Here is a 26,583-nt window from a genome sequence, read left to right on the forward strand (position 1 = left end):
ATCTTCAGGCTTTCTCCATCAACCTGGACAACTGGGAGGCACTTGCAAATGACAGAACCAAATGGCGCACAGCAATTAACAACGGCAGCAGGGACTCTCAGGAGGCCTACAAGTCATTTCTGGAAGAGAGACGCTCAAAACGGGAAGCAGTTTGTTGTACTCGACATGAACGGCCATAGTAGTAGTAGTAGTAGTAGTAGGGCATGGAAGTGTAGTGATTTTGCTTGCCTTTTTTTTTTTTTTTTTTTTTTTTTTTAACTAATCTAACCCAATATTTTATATTAATTGAGGTTGGTATATGGACAAGGCAAACTGTCTTCAGAAACTGAAACTTCCATACAAGTAATATAAATGCAGACATCTGTTCCAGAGCTCAGTGGATAAAAGTCTCAGAAGAATATGCAAGCTATACCTGCTCAAGAGTGTCTGAGACCATTCAATTCTGCCTGAAAAACAAGTCATTAGAAAAATATTTCAGTTTGTCACTTAATCTCCTCATATTTTTCCCCAAACCATCTAAAGGCATCTTAAAAAAAAGGATAAGGCAACTACTTCAACACTATGGTCTTATAGAATTACAAAAGGCAACATCCCATTGAACTGGTGGATTGCAGGACTTGACATGCAATAGCTGTGAGGAAAACACATTTTTATTTTCATTGTTCATCAAAATGTACATTCTAAACATCTGGGTACCCATCCTGAATTATGCCATCTCCAAATATATAAAATATTTATCTCCTGCTGCAAAGTAGACCCATTATATCACATGTCCCAGTCAAAAACAAAGATACTTTTGTAGTGTTTTCTTTACAACGCCTGAAACCTGCCCTAAAACTGATACATTAAGCATAAATGCTGAAAATAATGTCTACTTTATCACAAATACTGCAACTACTGAACACTATTAATCCATTCCACTGTAAACCCTTCTATGGAAAATTCAAGTCTGATTTATTTGTATTAAAATAAAGTGCTTAAATACGTTCCTTGACAAGAAGTGAGTTTAAGAGCATTATATTGATGTTTGAATTCCTTGCAAACCAATACTGGTATGAACACATTTCTGAATGAACACATTTAAAAAAAATATATAAGACAAATGATATAGTTGCACATCTTTCTCGAATTCAACAATGGACAGTATCAACATAGACATAGCACTCAACCCACGATATTACATCAAATTTAAACTAAACAGAAAAAATGGATTTAACTTGATCTACAACAGGACTTAATCTGTCCCAAAGCAGCTGAATTTGAATAGATCACCCAAAAATGAAAATTCTCTCATAATTTACTCACCTTCATGCCATGCCAGATGTGTATGACTTTATTTCTTCTGCAGAACACGAATGAAGATTTTTTGAAGAATATTTCAGCTCTGTATGTCCATACAATGCAAGTGAATGTTGACCAGACCTCTGAAGCACCAGAAAGCACATAATGACAGCATAAAATAATCCATAAGACCTTCAGTGGTATGATAGGTGTCGGTGAGAATGAGATCAATATTAAGGTCCATTTTTGCTGGAAATTCTTCTCCCTGCCCAGTAGGGGGCATATGCATGAAGAATATGAATCAACAAAAACACAAGAAGAATCTGAAACTGAAAGTTAAAGTGGAGATTGACTGGGCAGGGAGAAAAATTTATAGTAAAAATTTACTAACATATTGATCTGAGTCTCACCCACACCTATCAAATCACTTCTGAAGACATTGACTTAACCACTAGAGTCATATGAATTACTTTTATGCTGACCTACTGTATGTGATTTTTGGAGCTTTCAAATTTTGGCACCCATTCACTTGCATTGTATGGACCAAAAGAGCTGAAATATTCTTCTAAAAATCTTCAAATTTGTTCTGCTGAAGAAAGAAAAGTCAAACATCCGGGATGGCATAATGGTGACTAAACGATGAGAATTTAAATTTTATGCGAACTATTGCTTTAAGCAACAATATTGATGAATAAAACACTTTTTTGCTAACACATGGAGCGTGTGTGCAAATGTAGATTTTTTTTAATTTATGGAGTCTTACTTTTATATTGACCATATCAATCAAAATTAAATAAACAACATAGAAAAATAAATTAACATTGAAATAACAAAAGGTCCTCAACAATATTATTTGGACCATTTGATGGACAAGACACATCAATCTTTAAATTATTCAATATTTCCCTGTATTCTACTTGTCATACACATTCTAAAACACATAACATTTTAATCTGAGACAATGGCATATCAACAAATCTAATATTAAAAGTAGAGACATCAGATTAATAATTATAATAATAAATTATATAAACAAAATGCTAAATATGTTGGCAATACCTATAACATAGTGTCACTAAAACTTGTCATTCCTAATGATGATTCAGTGATACGGGTAGGGTTGCACTAGCTGTATGTAGGGTCTCACTTAAGTTGAGACGTAAAGTTCACACTAAGCGCATAGTAACTATTAGTTAGTTTGTAACGAAGTCAGATCATAATTGTTGCACCACCTGTTCTTAAGGCAAGACTTAACTAGTAGGTCGTAAGCTCTCTGTAAAGTGATCTGTAGTTGCATAAAATGAAGTTTACCAGTATTGATCCAATAAACAGCCTTCAAATTTGAACACCAAAGTGTTAAACTCGTGTCTACTCATAATTGTCAGCTGTAATAAATGATATCCCCATTGAAATACGATATGTAATAAAACAAGATTTCATTAATAAAATATTTAGCGTATATAAATAACAATATTCAATAACTGTATCTAAAATTAATAAGGGACTATAAATAAATACTAATACAACAGGCTGGAAAAATAGACATTTATTCATTTTAATACCTATTTCAGATATGTTGAAAATTAACACTAGGCGGAGTACACAGGATAGTGCACCATTAGGTCTGTTTCATGCTGAAGAGGTTAAGCTTTTTACATAATGTTTTCTCCCGTAAATGTAAACGAGTGTTAATGCCAACGCCATCATATATGTGGAAAGGACTGAAGCCTGTCAAACAAAACATGAGCTCATTGATGTCATTAATTGAGTCTGCTTTTTTTTAATCCCATCCGTTACTGCTGGTCAGAGGCTTCCATAAATATTTTGTTTATACATAGGGTTACATTCTAGCTAAATTTAAGGGCGCAACGCTCAAATATTTAGTAGTGAGTAAATTGGCGCCAAAATTCCCGTTGCGCAACAATATATATATATTGCATGTACTAAATGCTTTACTAAATCTTGCTCTATGAATCTATCAGGTGTCTGGCCCTTGCTTAAGCATAGCTCACCCAAAAATGACAATTCTGTCACCCTCATGTTGCACCAAGAATCTATTTCTTCCATGGAACAAAAAAGGAGATCTAAGGCAGAATTATTTTGACTGACAGTCACAATTCTCTTCCTTTGTATGGAAAAGAGCACCATCAACATTCTTCAAAAAACTTTTGTGTTTCACAGAAAAAAGTAATTCATACAGGTTTGAAACAACATGATGGTGAGTAAATGATGGCAAAATATTCATTTGTGGATTAACTTTAAAGCCTTTAAAGCAGAAGTCTTGCATATTATTGCTCCCTAATAATAAAAAAGCAGCAAACACCAACTTGTGACCAGAGAACAAAAAACCCTGACCTTTCATATGTCCTCAGGGGTGGGAAAGGGCAGTGTTGCAATTCAATACAGACCCCATTTTGGAATGCCACATTTTACTCACAGCTATGATTGTATTTTATGTAGAGATATCAATTTTATCTCAGTCTTTCTATGCTTTTAATGATGTCCCTACTTTTATATATTCCAGTTGCTTTGTCATTCATTGATCCAAGTAAACCTCAGGTCTTTGACACAAAGGTTTCCCCTTCCCAGTATGCAAGTTCTTTCTTGGCCAACTGATGCTACACTTCCTCTTGAGTACAAACTGGCCCTCTTGGACAATCTCTTTCTTTAGTCCAAAAAAAATTAGAGGAAAACCAAAAAATCATTAAGGATTTATTAGTCTTCTGATTCCCCTCACCGGGATTGGACGCCAAGGGAGATCTTCAGGTTCTCATACACCACATAGCTGATGCTGACAGCTGGAATAACCTTCATAAAGTTGGGTGCCAAGCCTCTATAGAGTCCAATAGCGCCCTCTGTCTGTACAATGTGCCTGAAGAGACCACTCATGGTCATCTGAGGGCTGCCTTCCACAGAAGCTGCACACCGATGGAGTGGGAAAAAATATATATTTAAGTGACAAAACACTTAGGACCATAAAAGACAACCAAATAACAGTTAAGTAAATTCAATCTAAATATGTAAACTATCAGCATTTAAATTGAATTAAACATTTAGGAATAATTCAGCAGTGAATCTAATCATGCAGTGCAAGTTAAAAACCTTGCCTTAAAGTACTATTGCCTTAAGAGTTTAATACCCTACCTTGAGCCTGCATGCGTGTCCTCACTAAGGCTAAGGGGTAGCTGGCTAACTGTCCACAAGTACTAGACATTGTACCACAAGCTAGAAGTACAAACACGCCCGGATCAGCACTGTCTATGGCAAACCTCTGCAGCCACGAGTTCTTTAGAGTCTAAAGACAGGAATAAGAGAAGCATGAGTTACATTTTGCATGAGTACAATTAAAATGTCTTTTTGAGGTAAAAACTGAAAACCTTTTAATACCAATCACTAGACTTTATTTGTTTTGTGTATATGAAGCCCATTCATCTTAATGTGTAGAACAGAAGCTTACCTCATAGACCGCCAGGTCTATTCCAGCATAAGGGATGATACCCAGCACATTGGGAATATAACCCTTGTAGAAAGCTGCCAGACCCTCCTTTTTAAATATGTTTTTAGCACAGTCCACGATACCAGTGTACTGGCCCGTCCTTCCCAGGGCAAGTCGAGTTTTTAAAACCTTAATTAAACACACACACACACGCTTTGTTTAAAGCTCTAAGAGACCTAAATAAAGCAATGCGTTGTTCAGCGTAGCTTGTTATCATCAAAGCCTGATTAAAAATCCTTTCATTTCAGAGATGACAGTTATTAAAAATGACTAGATATTAAAATTAGGGATGGAACAATAAATCGAATTTCAATATTTTACGAACCAAAAAATTATGAACCATATTGTGGCATACCGCGCAATATTTCCAAATTTGTAAAATTGTTTTCTGTCCATGTAATCATAAATTAAATGACCAATCAAAAAATCATAGTCTCCCTATCACGTGATTTTATGACTACTGTGCTTTTTTCTACACTGTATACAGGGTTCACAAGGTCCTTACATTGCTTGAATTTAGCTTTTAGAAAAGTATTGGAATACCTGGAAAATGAAGTCAACTCCACTTTCATTTACAGTCAGATATAAAAGTAAAAAAGAAATATTAATTGAATCTCACACAGCATGTGAGCTGCTCGTTGCCCCTTAAAGTGACTTTCATTATACAAATAAATGTAAACAATGTTATTACTTGTAAATTGTACACATTATTTCAAACAGTGACAGCTCATCATCATTATTATACTGTATATACAATTTCATATATATATTTATATAAATAAATATATATTAATTAATATAATGTAGAATTAAAAAAAAAAATATTAAAAGATAAAATATACACTTTCACATACTTTTTCTGGACAGGTTTTGTTCAGTTCTATTGTTTGTTCTGCACCTGATCAGCATAAATGTACCCCACTATTTTTTGAAAGTTTATTTGTTTGTAATCTTTTCTTATAGAGATTTATGTTCAACTCTTATTATTTAAACTTTGAGCATTTTGTATATTGAATAACTTAATTTTGATGAGAAATTATAATGAGCATTTTTTCAGGAAATACAAATTTTTCTGTAATAATTTGTAATTTAAGTGTAATTATATCGAATCAAGATTATATTGAATCGTGAATATATTGTAAATCGAACCGTGAGGAAACTGTATCATCCCTTATTAAAATGACAGAATCATAATTTTTAAAGTGGTCCATAACATGCCACAAAGAATGTAAGGATAGTCTGGTAAATGGTTAATAATAATTATGTAAACGTCTAAGCAGTGCTCAAACTGTATTTGTCAATCAATCGGTTGTAGCAGTGTTTTTGTTCTTACCTCCATGGGGTAGATGCTGCTCTGAGCAATAGCTCCAGCAAGAGACCCAGCTACAAATCTCTCCAGGATACCTAATGTTTCTTGATTACTGCCAATCAGCCGCTTAATCTAGAAGTCAAAAGAGCTTTAGAGGTCACAGATAAAGTTTTTCCCCAATTAAACGTACAAAGAGCATTACAGTGTTTTTTGAGAACAACATTCATGCATGATTACATAAACATTTCAATAAAGCAACTTAAAAACTAGTCTAACATTGTGGTTTTCATAAAATGTTGAGTTATTTTAAACTTTTGTATATAGTTTACATTTTTTTAATTTTATGTTTGCAAATATGCAGGATGCTAAATTGCAACTTCTATCCTACTTTTACCAAGAGCTTTCCCTTATACAACAAACTACCTGCTCATAGGCCATGAACTTGATAGCAGACTCAGGTGCAATCTTCACAACATTCATGCCATTCCCTCGCCATAGTGATCGAAGTCCACCCTCACGGATCATTTGGGCGAATCCTCTGGTGATACCCATGGTGTTACTGCGTGACGCATGAACCTGGCAACACAATTCATACCATGACACATCTCGGTTTGCTTGTAAATTGTTACACTCTCAGAAAAAAGTACTAAACTGTAACTATCAAGGTACAAAAGGCCATCACTGGGGTAGTACCCTCAAGAGGACCATTTTTTGTACCTCTAGTCAGAATAGAACTAGTCCATAAAACTCATTTTGGATACCTAATTGTACTCTAAATACCTGTTGTGTACCTTTAACAATACCTTCTTTTGTGACAGTGTACATTTGAAATTTTTTTGTATGCTTATTCCAAACAAAAGGTTCGATGTCCTCTTTAGCGTTATAAACTCATAATATTTTTCACACAAATAGGGAATTGAGTGTTTCAAACTAAAACAACAAAAAACTAATGTCAGCTACCGAAGCATTCATCTAAAGAACAGAAGATCACAAACCCTAGTGACATCACAGTGCACACACTACAGGAGCAGTCTACCTAGAGCAATCAGAGGTGAAGTACCTTTAAGAAGTACCTCACTCACTCACAAAAAAACATTGAATGAAAGTAATAAAATTGAAGAAAACTTTTCCTTGCAATTAAACTGCATTATTTCAACAAAAAAATATTTATTTGAAGATTTGATCAACTCATGTTGTATGAACTTAAATTTATGTTGCCTAAAAATTTTAATTGCCATTTGTAGCTTTTGACCAGTCTTTTGTTACTGCAAATGTACAGAGTTGTGAGCTCATAGTCTCACATAAGGAGACAAAATCTTGCACATCAGTTTAGACATTTTTTACAGACATATGGTGTACTTAACATCCAACCCACAGACCACAATGACAGTGACACTCAACAACCAAAAGAAACAGACTCTGAGCTAACACCTCATGACACTTAACTCAAAAGGAGCAATAATCTCAACACCACTAGTGCAAATACTGAAAAAAATTGTAAATACTAAAACATTAATTCACAATTTGTACTCATGCCACATTGCATGCTGGTAACCGGACAGCAAATGTTCTTCTAGTTCGGACAATGAAAATTATTTATGTTTTCCAACCCAAATGGATTAAGTAAACTTCCATTTTACAAATTTAAGTGGATTGCATTTAATGTCTCAATGACAGTTTAATGTGTTAATCCTTCTTTATCACGATTAATGCATTGATTGTTAATACAGCATAAACACTGGTGTGAAGGGCAGAACCTTTGTAATGTGTTCGCCTGGAGTCATTACACTGCACCAGAGCTCCCTGATGCGAATCATGAACGCAGCTTCACGATTGCTGTAGGTAAGTGGATAGTCACAGTGTTCCGTTAGATTAATATTGTGGAGGATGAGAGTTTAAGAGATTCAATGCACATTACAATGAATATGCAACCTATGGGCATTAGGACTGCGACTAACGATTATTATTTTTTATAATCGACTAATCTAACGATTATTCGACTATTCTGCCGATAATTGCGAAGATTAATCATTGGCTCTTAACCGACTATTCAGCTTGTGCCCTGACTTAAAAGGTTGTATTAAACGTGCTTACTAACAATAAAGAGGACAAAATCATCTTTTAAAAATACCTCTAAATGACATTCACTGAATTAAAGTGGAAAAACTTTAATTCAGTACACTTTAATTTAAAACTTTAATTCTCAATACATTTACTTGAGAAGCAACATATAAGATATTTACACTTGCTTTAAGAGAATGTATCTTAAATATAAGTGTATTTTGATGTGTATTTTTTCACTTGTTCATACTTCTGCCAGAGAATCTACTCATGTTCAACATAAATGCTCTAAAAGCAAGTCTAAATATATTATATGTTGCTTCTCAAGTAAATGTATCTTGTTTTAAGGAGTTTTCAATATTTTAAAATATTTAAATATTAAAATTAATTAAATATTATACTCAAAATTCTCAGATACATTTTTTTTCTTTTGCAGTATATCTGCTGAAGTAAATGTACATAAGGAGTTTTAGATATTTATATTGGAAAACAACCCAAAAAATAAAAAACATTTTGCATTGTATAATGGGCTAAGACCTCTTTGTTCACTTGATTTCAATCCACCTTTAACTCACAAAAAACAAACTCTTTCTTCTTTATAGAGCTGCGTATGGGCGATTTTCTTCACCATAAGATACACACCGTGACACTCATATTATAATTCACTATGCTGCGAGCAATCATTATAAACAAAATCTGCAGCAAGCGCGTGCCAGTGATGAGCGGCTCCGCGCGAGACAGTGTATCAGCCAGGGGAAGTTTGAAACTCTCTCATGCTGTTTTTCACGTGACCCCTATGACTCTGACCACACAGACAAATGTTAGTTTCGGAGTTTGTGCTTATTTAAACAGCCTGCTTCCTTATAATTTGAAATTTAATAAAGGATGCATTAGAGTATATAACGGTGCAGTGTTTCCTTTTAGTCTCACTGACAGGCAAGTTTTGCTCAAGTGGAACACAAGGTACAGCTCAGCTTTATTTCACGACTACACTGCTTCTTTATTTACTTTTTTGCATTTTTGTATTATGATACTCTGCGATCTTCATCACCTTAATCTGTTTGGAACGTTTGGAGTGTGTCTGGACTGTGAGCTGTTCTTTCTTCCTCTCCTCAATCAAATACAAGCTGAAGTGCTGCTCTCCCGCATCATCATTAGCATTTCAAAAGATCTCATGTTGTGTTAAATGAAATCAGACAACTATTCGACAATGAACATTTTTGTTGACAATTTTTTTTATTGACGTTTCAGACCTAATAGGCATACTAGTTCTTTCAATTAGTCAAACTCTCACTTAGACTTTGGGAAACATTTGATGTGAATTGAATTGCTGATATTTTAGTGCATTTCTATGTTTATATTGTGGGGAGCTTGGTTTGGAAAATGTTAATAAAGCATTATATGACTACATTTGGTTTTGTTTTCTTCCTAAGATGGAAATAAACACATTTTGACAACAGTAGAATTCTATATAGTGTCAAATTTCAGCACTATCAAAATCTATAATTATCACAAAAAATGATGTGATTAAATCGCAATTAAAATTGAACCCTACAAAAATAACCCTACACAAATATATTTGTATCCAATGTATTTGACAATTATCTATTTTAATATAATCTTAAAGGGATATTTCATCCAAAATGAAAATGCTCTCATCATTTACTCACCATCATGTTGTTCCAAATCCATTTGACTTTATTTCTTCTGTGGAACACAATAAAGAAATGTTAGGTAGAATGACAGCCTCAGTCCCCATTTACTTTCATTGTATGGAGAGAAAAAAATAAAAATACCATGAAAATAAATAGTGACTGAGGCTGTCATTCTGCCTAACATTTATTTTTTGTGTTCCACTGAAGAAATAAAGTCATATGGATTTGGAACAACATGATGGTAGGTAAATGATGAGAGCATTTTCATTTTTAGATGAAGCATTTCTTTAAAGGTGAACGCAGTAATTTATCCTCATTTAAAAAGTCGTAATCCTTAAATTAATTGTAATTTTTAAACATATGTATGAAATCATGAGCTCTCACATTAGATGAATAATCCAGTCATATCAGTAACCTTATAAAAGCTGTTTAAATCTACATGAAAGAGAGTCCACTCACGGAGGCTGCCATGTTAGGATCACATGGCCAGCCAAATATTACTCGTTTAATCTCTTTATCTGCTTTGTTATTGAACAATTTCATTCACAAGTAACATTTATTATGGCTCACTGTGAATAGTGAATTTCTACATAAACTAAGAACTATTCCAACTAAAAACTATTGAATTTTGGTGATGTTACATCCATGACCCTAGCTGCCAATGTACCGGTAAGTCTAAGACAACATACATAAACTACTGAATGCATGTATATGTATGTATATATATCTATATAGTAAATCCAAATATATTCATCTAAATATATGCTGATAGACATCTAATGTTGTTTTCGAGAATGTCCAGCACTAAATACATATCATCCAATAATTTGACATATTTCACTGGGTCCCATACCTGCATGATAACTTTTAGGCGGTCCAGAGGTGCAGTACAGGTACGGGACACAGCACCTGCTCCTCCTCCTGCTACCAGATGTCTCCACCACATACCGGTCTTCTTCTCCTCTGCTGTAAACTCATCAGGGACCATCATACTTTCTCCAACATCAAATATCTGTACAAAGGAAATTACATCACGTGAAATGAGATAACATGGAAAAATCTGCCTTATTTTATATTAGAAACTCATTTGAACCTCAGAGCATAATGATTAGGCAATCAATCAGCTAGGTTACAGATCTCTCATCAGTACTATGATACAGTATAGAGAAAAACTCCTAGTTTAATTCGGTTTAGTTCTATGTGGCTGTCAGCAGGCAGAATTGCTCACTGAGCCCTGAGATTACATAAAAGATCTGTCTAACTTTTCACCGTGGGTATTTAAAAAAAAAAACACATCTGTATTTTATCCAGTTTTAACATAAAATTCATGATGTTCAAATCCAAATCTGTCACATCCATGATGTTAAGGTGTGTAGATTAGAATACATCTACCTCTCAAGGTCCTGTGGGACCATGTCAAAAGGCCATGTCACTGACGTCAAAACCTGTTTATCTGTTTAACAGGATCAGACTGGATCACAGTGACTCCCTTTATCCCATTCAGGAGTATTTCAAGTGCAAGGCAGCAATATTTACTTTGGCTTAGTGGGACTGAATGACTAAGGTGCGTGTGTGACCCTTTAAGAGGAAGTACATCTCCGGTTTTAATGAGATGTGTAGTAAATGTCTTCCTACGATATGCCAGTAAAGGCAATTTACACAGAATGAAGAGTCTTATGGTTACTTATAACAAGACTATAAGAAAGTGCCATAACCTGCTACAAGGGGCAATGAGAGTCAAATAGCCACAAAAAATAAGGCTGGAATTTTGACAGATTGACCTTTAAAGATTGAAAGCACATGACAGTACATTGTGGTTTTGTTTTACCGTTGAGTGCTTCCAGTAGAGTATGATTTCAGGAATGTTCTCAGCAGGATGAAGCAGGTGATAGTCTCTCCATTCATTCCAGTCAATTGTCATTGTACCATTTTTATCCATACTGTTCAGAGAAACAGACAAACAGAAACCAAAACTAAATAAAACGTCAATATTTTCAAGGCAACTTTTGGCTCTGGGTAGAGATTACCTATTTTGAAATTATATGAGACCAGCTTACAATTTCTGAAACACATTGCTGAAGCACTAAAATGTCAGAATATTTTAATTTTCAGAATTTTAAAACAATAATTATTTTCACTGTTTCAAGCAGCTACAAATCATCCACATGCAAACACATCTCACTACTAAGCTTTACAAGAGTACAAGAATTTTTCTATTTCACAAGATACGAATTTCCATATTTCAAATTCCTTCTTTAATCATTTAGAAAATGCCTCTTCTGCTGTGCTATTGGCCATCACTGATAAAAATAAAAATCTAATCAATCATTAACTAACTAATATTTCAAAAGAATCATCATATGAGGCAAATTGACTTAATTTGACTTCAAATTACCTTAATAATGCAAGGTTAAACAACAAAATGTCACCACAAATGAACATCATATGAAATGAAAACAAGCCAAACATGTAGGGAGAAGATCACTACTTACTACATTATAGGGGCCCAAATTTGGCCCCTCCTTATTCTGATAGGATGAGCAGACAGACAGAGTGGGGGGTGGGATCACAAGTAGGACAGAGTGATAAAGAAAGAGTAGAGAGTGAAATAGTACAACCGAAGACATATACGCAGACTGTTACAATACAAAAATACACAGACAGAGGACAAAAAACAACCTTGATTATTGTATGTGCTGTGTTAAATGTATACACATGTTGCTAATCTTGTCTTTTCGGGAGGCCTTTTAAATGAGTTCCACAACTAAGAATCTCTTTGGCACTGACTTCATTGTTCAGCATTCTTATAAAAAAACAAACAAACATGAAGACCAAGAAACATATTGTATTACAGTGCATGTATAAGACACACTGAGAGAAAGGAGGGAGATTTACAGATTAATAAAACAAATCACCTCTTGAGGATCTTTTCAGCCTGTTCTTCAGACATATGAACCCCAAGGTCTCTTAATGACTGCATGATCTCCTGTGAATCTATTCGACCTGCAGATATAGATCAAAATGCAAAACATACAAGTGTAAAACTACTAATATAAGCAATTTTCTTAACATGAAATCTGAACACATTATACATCATAGTAGTCCTTTCTTGATACTGTATTTGATTTGATTTAATTTTTGCTGATTTTCATAAAAAACAAAACAGCAAAAAAATTAGACTTACAGTAATGAGTATTATCAGCAAAACAAAAGGAATAGTAAAACTAAAACATCCAGATGCTTTAAAGTAATGAGAATTGGGAAGAATGTGCTTAAAGGCCCGATATACTTCATACGAAATCGTAGAATGAACAGGTGTGAAGTCATTTAGAACAAAATCTGGCAAAAAAGGTGTTTTTGTGTTTGTTTCGGTGGTTCATAACAGCACACCAGGGTGAACTTTTAGGAAAATTCTTATCGGCTGTTAAACAACTTCTTAATGCCATTGGTTCAAATCATCAGTAGGTGTGACCTGTAGCTCCACCTACTTTGAGGCTGATGGCTAATTCCAGTTACGTTGTTCAGTCAGTCAAGTTCAGTCAAAATGAACACACAGTGCAGAGTTATTAGCGAAATGGTGCAAATTAACACATCTGTACAATTGTTCGCGTAAAGACATTGTCCAAGACCATGTCATGTGATTTTTTTTCTTTAGTTAGTCAATAAAAGGAATAAATCTACTTAAATACTCTCAAGTGCCAATTCATTCTTGTGCTATTTGCAGCGAAAGCATTCTGCCCGAAGTAAGATATGCCTCTATCACCACTCTTTTGTCTGTATTCTACCCATTAACTCACATCTATTATTAGTGGCATCATAAATTACAATAAGAGTTTAATCAGTGAATATTATGGCCACATATAGTGTGTTCACTAGATAGCTAGCTCCATGATTTCAGAATGTAAACAACACAGATCAAACATTTTTACTACATATATATTACTTTAAATCATCATCGACTTGTTAAAACAGCTTCTTTTCCTGACCTCATGTGAATTCTACTCATAGAATGATGCATTAAGTAATTGATAATACATTTTAATGTCACATTATAACATATAACTTCTCCAGAAGTATATTGGGAACTTAAGTGTCTTGAAAATAAAATCACAATGCAAAAAATCAAAACAGTCCAAAAGTAGGATTGATTTCTTGTTGCAAAAAAAATATAAAATTACCAGAACATTTTCTTGACAGGTTTCATGAGAATCAGCCGTTTGTTCATTAGCTTCTTTTGTGTCAGACATATCTTTAAAACGTAACAAAGCTGTTAAAGGTTCACCAAAACTCTAGCATTCATAGCATTCATACCATCATTCTTCTTGTCCAGACTCTTGAAGACCAGCCTCAGTTTCTTCTCATGGTCCCTTAGGTAGTGGACAAACTCCTCAAAGTCCAACTGGCCATCCAAGTCCTTGTCTCCTGCCTTGACGACTTTCTAAAAATCACAAAAACACAGCATATTAGAGGAAGCAACATCAACACCTCAAGACAGAATAGAGGTTTTTTTTATGTAAGTGAGCCTGTGCTGTTCAGGATGTTGAGCTAACAGAGCAGCATACACAGACATATGGTCTTTGTTTGCTGAAGAGAGCACTGAAAGGGCTGTGGTGAACATTCTCATCATCAGCATTAGCTTTATTATAAGGCCAATCCTGACCATGTTTGACATTGTCTGAACCATTGAGCAGCATATAATTGAAGGTAATGGACAGGACAGAGAAGAAGAATTAATCAATAACCCGAAATGTTCTCGCAGAATAGAAAAAAAAAGAAATTTGTATCTAGTTTTAACAGCAAAATAGACCTGAAAGCTGAATCCTAACTGTCTTTGCTCTGAAAGTATGCATATTTCACTGGGATGACGTGAAAAGTTTTGGTTTGTCGACTACTGAATTTTTTCAAACACATAATAAATACAGCACCCAGTAAGATCAGCATTTTAAATGAGTCACTGAAAACCAGACATCAGTGTTAAAAGCCACAGATACTTTAGGTCAAATGCAGTCTTCTAAAGATGAATCAGATCATTTAAGAGATTATGAACTTCTGTATAACTATACCTTATGACAGTTACAGGTAATTTGAACCAAACTCATCAGAGCTTTGCCTTGTGTCTGACAGTCCTATGAGCACCATGTAGGATTGTCAAGATCATAGTTCTTCAGCCAAGTCTCAAATAGCACTGCCAGTATAAAGCAGGTTAAAGATAGCCACCTTATTCTCATATTTAGTCCGGACACTGCAATGACTCAAAAGCAGACAAGTGGGCCATAAATATGGAAACAGGATTTTGGGGTTGAGGTTAATAGCCTCCTAAAGTTCAAATGTCTTTGACAACATGGAAGTCTTTCTCTGTAGAATGCGAATCTAAGAACAATGTCTAGCCAATTAATTACATTAGAGCACAGCTAGAAAAATTTATATTTACTATAGAAATTTCCGTAACTTATCCAGATCCGGAAATCACAGTTTTAAAAATCCCTGATATTACCAGGTTTTCCATGACAGTGGGAATTTTGTACTTACACCGTGTGCAAAAATGTATTTTGCTGTCAAATAAAGTTTTGTATACACATTAAACTGTGCTCTAACTTTGTAAAGAAGACAGGAAATGACTATGATAGGCATTTCAAATACTCCCCCGGAAATCATATAATCTGGATTAAAACCATTCATCCCTTCCCCTGGGCTCAAATTAGATTTTTTGAATAAAATTTATTGAAAATTAGGAATTTAATTTCTAAAATTAGGAATTAATATTCCTTTCTAAAAAACACCAAACCCAGATATTAATTTTGAGCTAGCCAAAAACAACTGCAAAATCTAGAAACATTTTTTATTTTTTTTTTTTTACAAAAAATTACATACCTTTCGCCATTTTCTGTATGAAGTGTATTCGTGCGATGGAAGAAATAAACTCAACTTGAAAAGAGATTTCAACTGTGCTGGTAAACTATCGGACTCAAAATATTCAAATTCTATCTGTTCTGAGGTATACTCAGGCACGTAAAAACACAAAGACAACATGCTCTGTTAAAAAAATAAATAAAAAATAAGAAAAAAATTATAATAATAATAATAAAGAAAATTTAAAAATTAAGACATATGAACACAGTCCTGGACTATTAATGAGATGCTCAGAAGTATAATGCCAGTATCTCTGACACACGGGATTAGGAGAAGGCTTAAATGCCTCCCTTCAAGGCTTTACACACTGCATTATCATTGGCTCACGTCGCCTTGTAGTTATTGGTTTATTGGGTCTTCAAAGCGATTGGTCACTTAAGACGTTTACATCCATACAAAAGGGTAATTAGAAAGCACTTGTGACTATTGATTATATTATTATCTTGATTATATTGTTATTTTAGATAAACCAAAAGGCCAATACAAGCAGAAGCTGTTAATTAGTTGGTAATAATATTCTTAACTTAAGATATCTGCAAACTTAGCAACTACTACTTTAACTTGCTGCTCAATGATAACAAAAACAATAGCTATAGTAGACTAAGCAGTGTATGTGTAATCTTGTTTGCCCCTTTGATAAATTAATCTGATAAATATAACCCAATGTAATGAGCTTAATCCTGTCAATAGCATATGATCTTTCCCACACTGACCAGGTGACACATTCTTGACATGGGGGACAGACTATACAATCAAAATGTTTAAAGATTAATGGAGACTTGGATCCACTAAAGACGTGAAGCAATAATATGGAGAGGACAGAGCTACATGCATACACATAGGAGAATTCTGACTAGCTGAAGTCTGAAAATTCTTACACCCATTCCTTGCGATATCACAAAAAAAATGTGTTTGGGACTCCAGCCGGCACTGAAAGTAAATGCCGTAATCTCTTACTATCCAAATCAATTTGGACTATTTCTGAAGCTAGCTCATATGTGGATTGAACATACTTGTAAGACTTGAAATTATTGCATTTAAAAGGGCTTGTTTTATCAGACACCTCCATCAAATGACAAAGCAATCAATCGTGTTCTGATAAATGATTTACCAGCTCAGTGTTTAACGAACCAAGCTGAAAAGCCTCAGATCAAGAATCAAAAACAAAGCGCAATAATTTCACTTTTGCTTACAAATATTCACGGTGTGTCTGAATCAGCTCCCTAGAACTCGCTGTCGTGAATCAGCATATTGTATACACGAATTTGGGCACTGGCAAGGGTATTGATCCACTGAGCCTTGGGACACTTTGACTATTGCATGCAACACAATTACGAGTTTGCGCTTATAAACGCAGCGGTTATTAATCAATAATCAGTATAAAGGACACTATTGTGCATTTCTGTTGTGAATATTAAAATGTACAGTGTTATTATGAAAGATGAATGACAAATGAAGAAATAAATATATAAAAAATATTTTGTAATCTTTTTCTATCAACTCTAACAATATTCCCAAAGATGGGTTCCTTTTCATGGTTATTATGGATGAAAGACATTAGAGACATCTCTTTTAAAGAGAAAATAAGATTTGACATTGAATATTTACTCTTGCGTTCGTCCTCTAACGACCTCAGAGACTTCAGAAGACATGATGACATATCCGGTAAGGGAACATAGTGAGCAACGATGCGCACTGGTTTTTATGGTGCATTATGGGAATTATTTGGGAGCGAATGTTTCAGTGGACTGGAACAATTGTGCCATTGTGACAGCCCTAGAAAATGGCCAACTCCCTCAAGAGTGCCCTGACTACTGAACTAGGGAGCAGATTGAGATGCACACTCAGATACAGTTCATTAATTCAAGTTGCTACCACATTCCTGACAGACATCTGACATCTGAAATTAAGTCCAAATATTTTACTTATGATCAATTTAAACTGCAAACACAGTAAAGACAACGCATCAGTTTCCTAATTTTTAAAGACTTTAGAATGTTCACGTAATTTCCATCTTAATAATTCTCTCTGCAGTACCTTCTGGAGATCCTTAGGGGGGCGCCACCATGATCAGCACTGTTGTATTCTTTGCAGCTACTTTGCCTTTGCTCTCTTCTTGACTGACTGAATCAGCCTGTATACCTTTTTCTGTCTTCATTCCAGAGTCTTCTACACTTAGTTCCTTAACTCCATCTGATGGCATTGTGGTACCATGCTCCCACGTCGTTACTCCCAGAAACCACTGGAACAAGGATGCCCAAATTTTCTTCAGCATCTTCATCAAGATTCTCCAAGTCTGTTCGTGCTTGTGATTTTAGGGGTTTTATGGTGAGTTTGTGTCTTTGATCATCACAAATACCAGCTCTGTTGTTATAGATTATAAAAAGTCTACAGACATTTTAGAGTAAGTGTGTGTGAAAGAAGAACAGCTTAGGCAGTTGTATGCAAGGCCAGGAAGATAAGTGTAGATGAGGCCACTGGCAAACAATCTCATATCCAACACTGTTTCCACAGTAACCCAGTGACAATGTTAAAATTTGAAATGCCGCCAATAATAAGTTCCACTGAATCTTTTAAATTAATTTCAAATTTTTGTGTGTCTTTCCAAAGCAAACTTCTCCAGAACTTCCTCAGTTTTTTGTTAATGTGCACACTGCCAGTATCCGAGAAAGAGAAAAAGACACCTTAAGTAAATGAGGATGAAATCTCCACAATGAATCAGAATTAGAAACAGATTCTATGTTTAAACTGCTAGTATTTCTTGGTGTCACGAAGCTGCTGCTGCTGCAGGACACTTGCATGTTGACTGCATTGATAGCCGGCAAAAAGTGATGCAGTGAAAAAAAGATGCAACCTCACTGCAGCTGTGTCTCAGCCAATCAGAGTGCACCACACTGGCTGTCCCTGCCCTGAGAACAGACAGACAGCCAATCAAAGCATGAAATACAGCCAACTTATATAGTGATCTCTCAGCAACACAGCAATGAGGAAATTCTGCTGACAGCTTTTTCTGTACTCTTCTTTTTTAAGGTATTCTGTCATCTTCAGGATCCCCCTGGCAATGTTTTGAGGGCGATTCCACGGCAAATACTTAATAAATTAATCCAACTGCAAACAGTGCAATTTACAATATCCCTTATTCATTAATGATCCTTTACCTTTTTTTTTTACTAATTTGCTGGAATCAAAATAAGCCCACAAACACGCTAAAAATCAGGATAACCCAAGAGCAGACCTATACTTCATTAAAGGTTTATAACTGTATTCTATAAAGGTTTCTATGCCTTCATCAATGAGTCATCCTTTGCAAATGCATACAATGTAAATTTAGTCCTCCCTCCCTTATTTTGGTATAATATGTCAGAATTTTACACGGCTCATTTCAGCACAAATCCTTTATATTGATCAGAGTGACAAACTTGTACCGCTGCAATTTATTTCACTTTATAAATTATACATTGGAATAAAATTGAATATCTCTATATATTTTTGTTACTTTCTGATAAAAAGCATAACATACTATTACTATGACCAGGGCCATAACTTAGGTCTTGATTGCTTTTGTGTCTAGCTCCATCGTAGTGCATACATATAAAATAATTTAAATGCTTTGCACTATATATATGTAGTAACAGACAGTGCTACCATATGCATGTCTTTGTGGGCCACAATTAAATGAGTTAGAAAGTGAGTCAAATAGTGCCCTATAGAGGTCACCCGATAGTGGATTTTGCTGATACCTACGGTGGAAAAGACAGAAACTCTTAATCGGATTGGACGAGGGGCATTCCAAGTGTGCTGATAGTTCAGACCACCAGCACTGGGACGCTTTACTGATTGTATCACTCTGCTTTTGTTAGTGGCATTCCAAACTAACATTTAAGTGCAGTTTAGATGTGTAAGAGCAGCTAGTTGTGTAAATCTGAATAATTCCTGAGGCATTAAAGATTTGCATATATAATGATTTGCAATTAGAAGCATATTTAAACAACTGTGAACTAGACTATAGACAGACATTTGACATTCTTCCTGGAATGTTCTCCCAAAATAAAAGCCAGAGGGTTTAAAATTAAGAAATTATGACTGAAACTGAATTAATGTATAATATAACTATATTATTAACAATAATAATAATAATAATAATATATTACAAATGACAATTATATTTAAATTGACAGAGTAATGTGATTTTCTATCACAGCTAAAGTGAACACAAAAGAGATCTACTAAAGAATCCCTTCCACATTTCAGGTCCACATTTTTTCTGTAATTGTTTTCGTCAACTCTATTTTAAAATGAAATGTAAATGTATAGAAATGGTTTTGGGGCATCCCAAATAATAACATTTAGAATTGATTTATTCTAAACAAAGTCTACTTTAAAATAATAATTTTAGTTTTTCAGTTCAGTGTGTCCAGAACTTGTGTTTTGGCCAAGAGTTTTCATTTAGGTGAATCACTACAGGGCTCCAGACTAAAAAAAATGACTTAGGAGCCATTGACTCCAAAACTGAAACATTAAGGAGCCAAACGGCTGGGTAGAGTCACATGGGGTAACCTCCTTGTGGTCATGATTAGGGGTTCTCGCTCTCAATGGGGCGTGTGGTAAGTTATGCATGGATCGCAGAGAGTCACATGAGCCTTCGTGTGTTGTGAGTCTCTGCGGTGTCATGCACAGCGAACCACGTGATAAGATGCACGGATTGACTGTCTCAGAAGTGGAGGCAACTGAGACATGTCCTCCGCCACCTGGATTGAGGTGAGCAACAGTGCCACCACGAGGACCTATTAAGTAGTAGGAATTGGGCATTCCAATTTGGTAGAAAGGTGGATTAAATAAAAAAATAAAAAATTTTACCTTCTCAACATATACTATGCATTTACTTTTCATCTTCAAACTTCCTCTAATCAAACACACTGGTCACCTGGTAATATAGCCCAAGTTAAGGTGTCTTCAAATCTTCAGAAGTCAAAAGTAGTGATTTTCCTCCTTGTTCTGTCATTTTTACGGTGATTAACAATACCTTATAAAGCAAAAAGCTAATTTTTACAGTTTCAGAAGGTTAATATCACATTTATGAGTTTTTTTTTGCTGTAAATTTAACTGAATTCTTTCAGAACCAGCATGGTCATGTAAATGACAACAGTTTTAAACTGTACAATTTACAGGATGTTCTGTAAAGTTGTTTACATTTGTACGGTATTTTGTACATAATTATTCTTGCAAACACAGCTGCCAGTTTTTTTTTTGTTGTTCTTCTGTACAGGATTTCTTTTTTACAGTGTATGTATTACAATGTCACTCTTCAATCCAGCCCATGTAATAATATTGTCAATTCCATTTATGAGAATATTTTGCCGTTTACAGCAATTTACCATTCATTCCTATGGGGAGTTTTGCAGAGCTTGTCAGAGCTAGCAGCCGTAAACAAGGAGGGCAGAGCTTAGCGAAATGTCAATTATCCATTGTAAATGTTGCATCCTGTAATTGAAAGCCTTTTTAACAACTATGTATAATTACTACATATGCAATGCCAGGCTAATCCAGATTTAAAGAAAAAAACAATAGAGGTAAAATGACCTTTCCAAGTCTTTACTGAATTATTGTTAGATATGATGCATTAATGCAGATTTGATGCAGCTGAAATTTGATTGAGAAGCAGATCTGTAATTAAAATTATACCTAATTTAATTAACTGTATGCTTGTTATGATTTCCCTGCTGATAAATCCACCACAATGTTTGTGTGCCTATTTTCACTTATTTTGGTGAGGCAAGTGGCTTATTGTGAGATTGTTTTCCAGACCAGGTTTCTGTTGCAGGACCTGACAACATGGCAGGTTATTAACCATTCATTTATTTTGTTCTAACTGGTAACCATTTGGAAAAGAGGCTGCAGAACTTCTGAACCGGAATGAAAAAATTATTTTTGCTCAGAACGAACCGAAATGAAAAACATTCAATTTTTTGTCCCTGGGCAGAATAAAAGTGAATGGTTCAGTATACAGTACACTTAGTGTACATGCATGGGCCCACATAAGCGGTTCCATTAACCAACTTAAGATTTATTTTAAAGCCCTTAGAACTATAAAACTTTCTGCACAATCAAAGTAAAATCGAAATTGCGATATGACCGATTATTAAACCGCAAATTGGTACGATTTAATTAATTAAATTGCTTTATTGCAATTGCTTCCAAGTTTATGTGCTCTGCTCTGTCCTGTCTGTATTGTGTTAGTGTTTTATTATTTAATTACAAATCTGTTTTGGCTACAAGTTAATATACAAATGGAAATAATATACCCTATGGCACTGGTTTTTTGTGGACAGAAGAGGAGGTGTGACAATGAGGGCATACATCTATTGTGGATGTGAACTTGCTTTAAAGTTCTTCCTCCAGACTTCCTTGGTTTAACTGGACTGCATAGCAATGTCCCATACAAATTAAAGGTGCACCCAGTAATTTTTTCCTCATTTAAAAGGTTTTTTTTTTCTCTAAAGAATTTAATAGTTATTTTGAAACTTATGTATAAAATCATGACCACTCATGTGAGATGAAAGTTTCAGTCATATAAGTAACCTTACAAAAGCTCTTTTAATCTACATGGAGCAGGGGCATTTTATGGGGCAGCCATGTTTGCATCGCATGACCAACTGGATACTACTCTCAGTAACTGCCCTGTTATTGGACACTTTCATTCATGGATTAAGTTAATCCTGGTTTACTTTGCATAGTGAATTTCTACAATGGCACTGGTAACTGAAAATGATGCAACATCCACGCCACTAGGTGTCAGTGTAACCTCTGTAAGTGAAGCAAATGTTGTTCTATGGTATGCAGGTTGCATATTAAGCAGTAAACTCTTTGACCTTAATAAATAAACATGTATTAACACTGTTACAGTGCTGTTCATTTTGAGTATTGGCAACAAAACTCAGCAGGCTTAGTAAGCAAGTAAGGAATTATTGATGTGCAAAATTTCTGTAGCCAGGCTTTTGACCAAAATTGCTACGGTCTAAAAAATGTCAGACTTTAAGAAAACCTGGTAACCTAAAACCGAGCTCTTTGCTTTTTAAAATGTTAAACTGAAATCACACCCCTGAAAGCAAACTATTAGTAATATGGTATGCAGAACATGCTTGTCTCATTATAAGGAAATAAGTCAACCATCTCTGAAACGGTCCCTCAATTTATGTTCTGAAAACACTAACATTATGCTACATGTAAAAGGATCAAAGTTGTCCTTTAATCAGCATCCCCCCTTCCCTTCTTACAGAGACAGGAAAGGAGGAGGGAGAGAGGAGCTCCTTCACAGTTGTAAATCATAAATGACAATTAGGTCTAGTGACTACAAAAGCAATACACATTCCAAACAAACAGTATCCCAGGTTGCATTCCCTGATTTGCTGGATGAAAACACGCTGCCTGTGGTAATTGATTTGGAGTACGTTCTCAAGAGACTCTCGTCTAGTTACGCATTTCCTGGTCCTTTGCGCAATTGCATGACTAGATGTATAAAATAAACATAATATAGCCACATTCCACTACTAAATTATTCTGTACTGACATTTAGATTAGTCAAATAACATTTATCTGTATGTGGATATCTGATGTAAAGGGAAGAAAAACATTACTTGGAGTTCAATAATCTTGTTTTCAGTCTGTCTGCTGTTGTTTAAACTAAATGACCAACAACATCTGTTTTTATCTCTTTAAAAAAGTGAGGTGGATTGATACCCAGAGACCTGCCTCAAAATAGAGACTATGTTACTGTAAATAGAATTACTTATGGCAGAATGTGTGGGAATGGCTAGTGTGTCACCCAACAATAGAGGCCTTTTTTAGCCATACGTCCACATCAAACACACTGAAAACAACAGTAATCTCCTCTAGGAAAGTCACCAATCATCTTCACAGTTGTCCTTTATGGCACAGTGTTAAGGCAAATGTGCTGATTCAGTCAGTGAGGTATTTTTCAGAATTACATCTAAAGCCGGCATCACACATCACACATCAATTTTGAGTGATTTTCAGGTGTTAGCATCTGCCAGCAGGAGGTTGTTAATCACTTGACTGTAGGGACTCCCTGCTGAGTTATAGGAATATTCTGGGTTCAATACAAGTTAAGCTCAACAGACAAAATTTGTTGCATAATGTTGATTGCCACTAAAACATATTTCAACTTGTCAGCCCTGTTCCTTAACAAAAAAAATACATAAATGAATTACAGTGAGGCACTTGAAATGGAAGTGAATGGGGCCAATTGTTGAAGGATATAAGAAATACGAAGCTTCTAATTTTATAAAAGCACTTACATTAATTCCTCTTTTAAAACAAATGTATTATTTGAGCTGTAAAGTTGTTTAAATCATAATTTTTGCAGTCATTTTAGGGTTTGTTGGCATTACATCATTGTTAAATTGTCTATAACTTTACACAGAAAAGGTTAGTAAGTGATTTTATCACACTAAAATCATGTTAACAAGCATACTGTTTATGCCTTTTTGCTATAAACAGTGAGTATTTTAACGTTTACCAATTTGCCCCATTCACTTCCATTATATGTGCCTCAGTGGAACCATGATATTTGCTTGTATTAAATAAAAGGAGGGGTAAGTCAAAATTAATTAATGTGTGGTAATCAATATTATGCAACAAATGCTGTTAATTGAGCTTAACTTGTATTGAACACACAAAACATAATTTGAAGGCAATAGAAGTAAATGGGGCCAGTCCATAAACTTTCAAATACATGCCGTTTCAAAAGTATGGGCAAAGGACTTAAACCTTGAACCTGTTAACATGATTTAGATTTAAATCAATTGTATTGAGTTTCAGATGCCATTGTAGAAATGTAGTATTCACAGTCAGCCATGATTACTTTAATCAATGAGTAAAAGTGTCAAATAACAGGAAGGTTACTGAGTGAGTAGTATTCAGCTGGTCATGTGATTCAAACATGGCAGCCCCCATGTGCGGACCCTCTCCATGTAGAATAAAACAGCTGTAATAATGTAACTGATATGACTGGAGTCTTCATTTTACTGTGAGTGGTCATGATTTCCTACATATATTGCAAAATTACAATTCATGTCTTTAGAAGTTAAACTTTTTTAATGAGAAAACAAAATACTGAGTGTACCTTTAATAGCAGTTGTGTATGTCCTAAGCACTGTTTAGGTTTTAATGTTTTTTCTATTATGAACCATAAACATAATGGCTTACATTAGGTCTAAGTCTCTGAAGTATGTTGTCCAGATATCTACAGAAAAACCAGCGTCTCTTGATCGGACATATAATTAAATAAAGTGTAGATAACTCACCATGAGTTCATGTTCAGTGCGATGGACGCCCAGCTTTTTCAGCCCTATGGTCAGGTCGTTGACACAGATGCCCCCGTCTCTGTTGACATCCAGGATCTGGAAGAGCACCTTGAGCCGATGCTCTTGCTCGGGTCCGCCGCATACCGGGCACTGATGCGGGGAGTCGCAGCAGTCATCGTGGCCGTGCTCGGAGACTGATGCTGCGTGAAGCGTGGAGCTTAGAGTCCGGTCACCACCACCTCCACCGGGATCAGAGCCCTGATACTCCTCCGAGCGACACTGACAGAAAACACCGCTGAGCAACGGAGAGACGAACGACCCTTTATTATGCATATTACACGGGCTGATCTCCAGACTGGTGGCTAAACACAAAAACACTCGTATGGTGTACGTGTGATCTCGGACAAGGAGCTGGTCACGTATTTCCACTCGGAGCGGCGACTATCGATTTCAGTTAAGATGCGGGACAGATTTGCATCGAAATAAGATTCAAACCCCGTCTAATAGGTTATCTATCCTCATTCGAGACTCTTTTACTCAACAATAGCTGTATTTTATGTTGCTTAGAGGTTGAAAATCGAGAACTAACGGTCACCGTGATGAGCTGGATGTTCCACCAATGCTTGTGTCGAAACCGCGCAGACCAATCAGCGAAATCTTTCATATGCATCGCTCTAAATCTCGTTTTGGAGATAAATCCATATATCTGTGATTTTTTAAAAGAAATCCAGTTTGAATTGGCGGTCTGTCTGACAGCTGACGCAACGTAAATGCCGGTAGAGCACGTTAGCGGGATAAGACTCGTGCCCGACAGGAAATGAGTAACTGACTTGACTGAGAGGGGAGGGGCCATGGGATGGGAGGGACTAAGATTGAAAGTGATGGACACATTGACTCACAAATCACTTCAATCCAGGTTATCTAAATCTAAATGTTTTTTTTCTCCAATAAACAAAGCTTACTTATTTTTATAATTGACATATTTCTCCACTATGGAACAGCAAAGTATTGTTTTTTTCAGTACATATAGTTTGTATTAAAATATTGCTTGCATCCATTGCAATAGCTTTTAAAGATCCACTCTGCATTTTTACTCCTAAAGAAATTAATTGTCATTTTGAAATATATTATGTTATATGATGTATGAAATCATTACCACTCACATGAGATGAAGGCTCCAGTCATATCAGTAACTTTATAAAAGCTGTTTTAATCTAAATGGTGAGGGTCCACACATGGGGGCTGCCATGTTTGAATCACATGACCAGCTGAATACTACTCACTTAATCTCAGTAGTCACCCTGTTATTTGTCACTTTTACTCATGGATTCAAGTAATCATGACTGAATGTTAATAGTACATTTCTACAATGTCATCTGAAACTGAAAACAATTGATTTTGAATGATGGTGCATCAAAACCTCTTGGTGTCAGTGTAAGTTTAAGGTTATACAAACAAAAAAGTTACTGAGCACACATTTAAGATATGACAGAAAACAGTTTTAAAAAAAAATATAGCAACTTTATAATGTATTTAAAGTACCCTTAA

At 35.2% G+C, this 26,583-nt stretch overlaps 1 protein-coding gene across 2 annotated transcripts; it reads right to left on the bottom strand.

Annotated features, from left to right (window-relative positions):
• Positions 1-643: 643 nt before the first annotated feature.
• On the bottom strand, positions 644-25,817 carry slc25a25b (solute carrier family 25 member 25b). Of its 2 annotated transcripts, none has more exons than XM_052112538.1 (10): positions 25,036-25,817; positions 14,114-14,240; positions 12,718-12,805; positions 11,631-11,742; positions 10,656-10,814; positions 6,510-6,662; positions 6,111-6,218; positions 4,739-4,906; positions 4,426-4,576; positions 644-4,199 (listed from the first exon to the last, which is right to left on the bottom strand). In XM_052112538.1, the coding sequence occupies exons 1-10, from the start codon at positions 25,366-25,368 to the stop codon at positions 4,015-4,017; spliced, it is 1,584 nt and encodes a 527-aa protein (XP_051968498.1). In that variant the 5' UTR covers positions 25,369-25,817; the 3' UTR covers positions 644-4,014. The 2 variants fall into 2 exon arrangements, with proteins under 2 accessions (XP_051968498.1, XP_051968507.1); XM_052112547.1 differs by lacking the exon at positions 25,036-25,817 and adding an exon at positions 15,674-15,899.
• Between the last annotated feature and the right edge of the window lie 766 nt (positions 25,818-26,583).

This window comes from Xyrauchen texanus, chromosome 3, assembly GCF_025860055.1.
Source record: "Xyrauchen texanus isolate HMW12.3.18 chromosome 3, RBS_HiC_50CHRs, whole genome shotgun sequence".
NCBI lineage: Eukaryota > Metazoa > Chordata > Actinopteri > Cypriniformes > Catostomidae > Xyrauchen > Xyrauchen texanus.

What these genes read in the sequence shown, in the direction of transcription:
- slc25a25b (XM_052112538.1), bottom strand. Translation starts at nt 25,368, where the DNA reads ATGCATAATAAAGGGTCGTTCGTCTCTCCGTTGCTCAGCGGTGTTTTC. An exon ending in TCTACTGGAAGCACTCAACG is followed by an intron (nt 10,815 to 11,630) that starts GTAAAACAAAAC and finishes TCCTTTGTACAG; the next exon opens with ATATTTGATGTTGGAGAAAG. An exon ending in GACACGCATGCAGGCTCAAG is followed by an intron (nt 4,200 to 4,425) that starts GTAGGGTATTAA and finishes ATCGGTGTGCAG; the next exon opens with CTTCTGTGGAAGGCAGCCCT.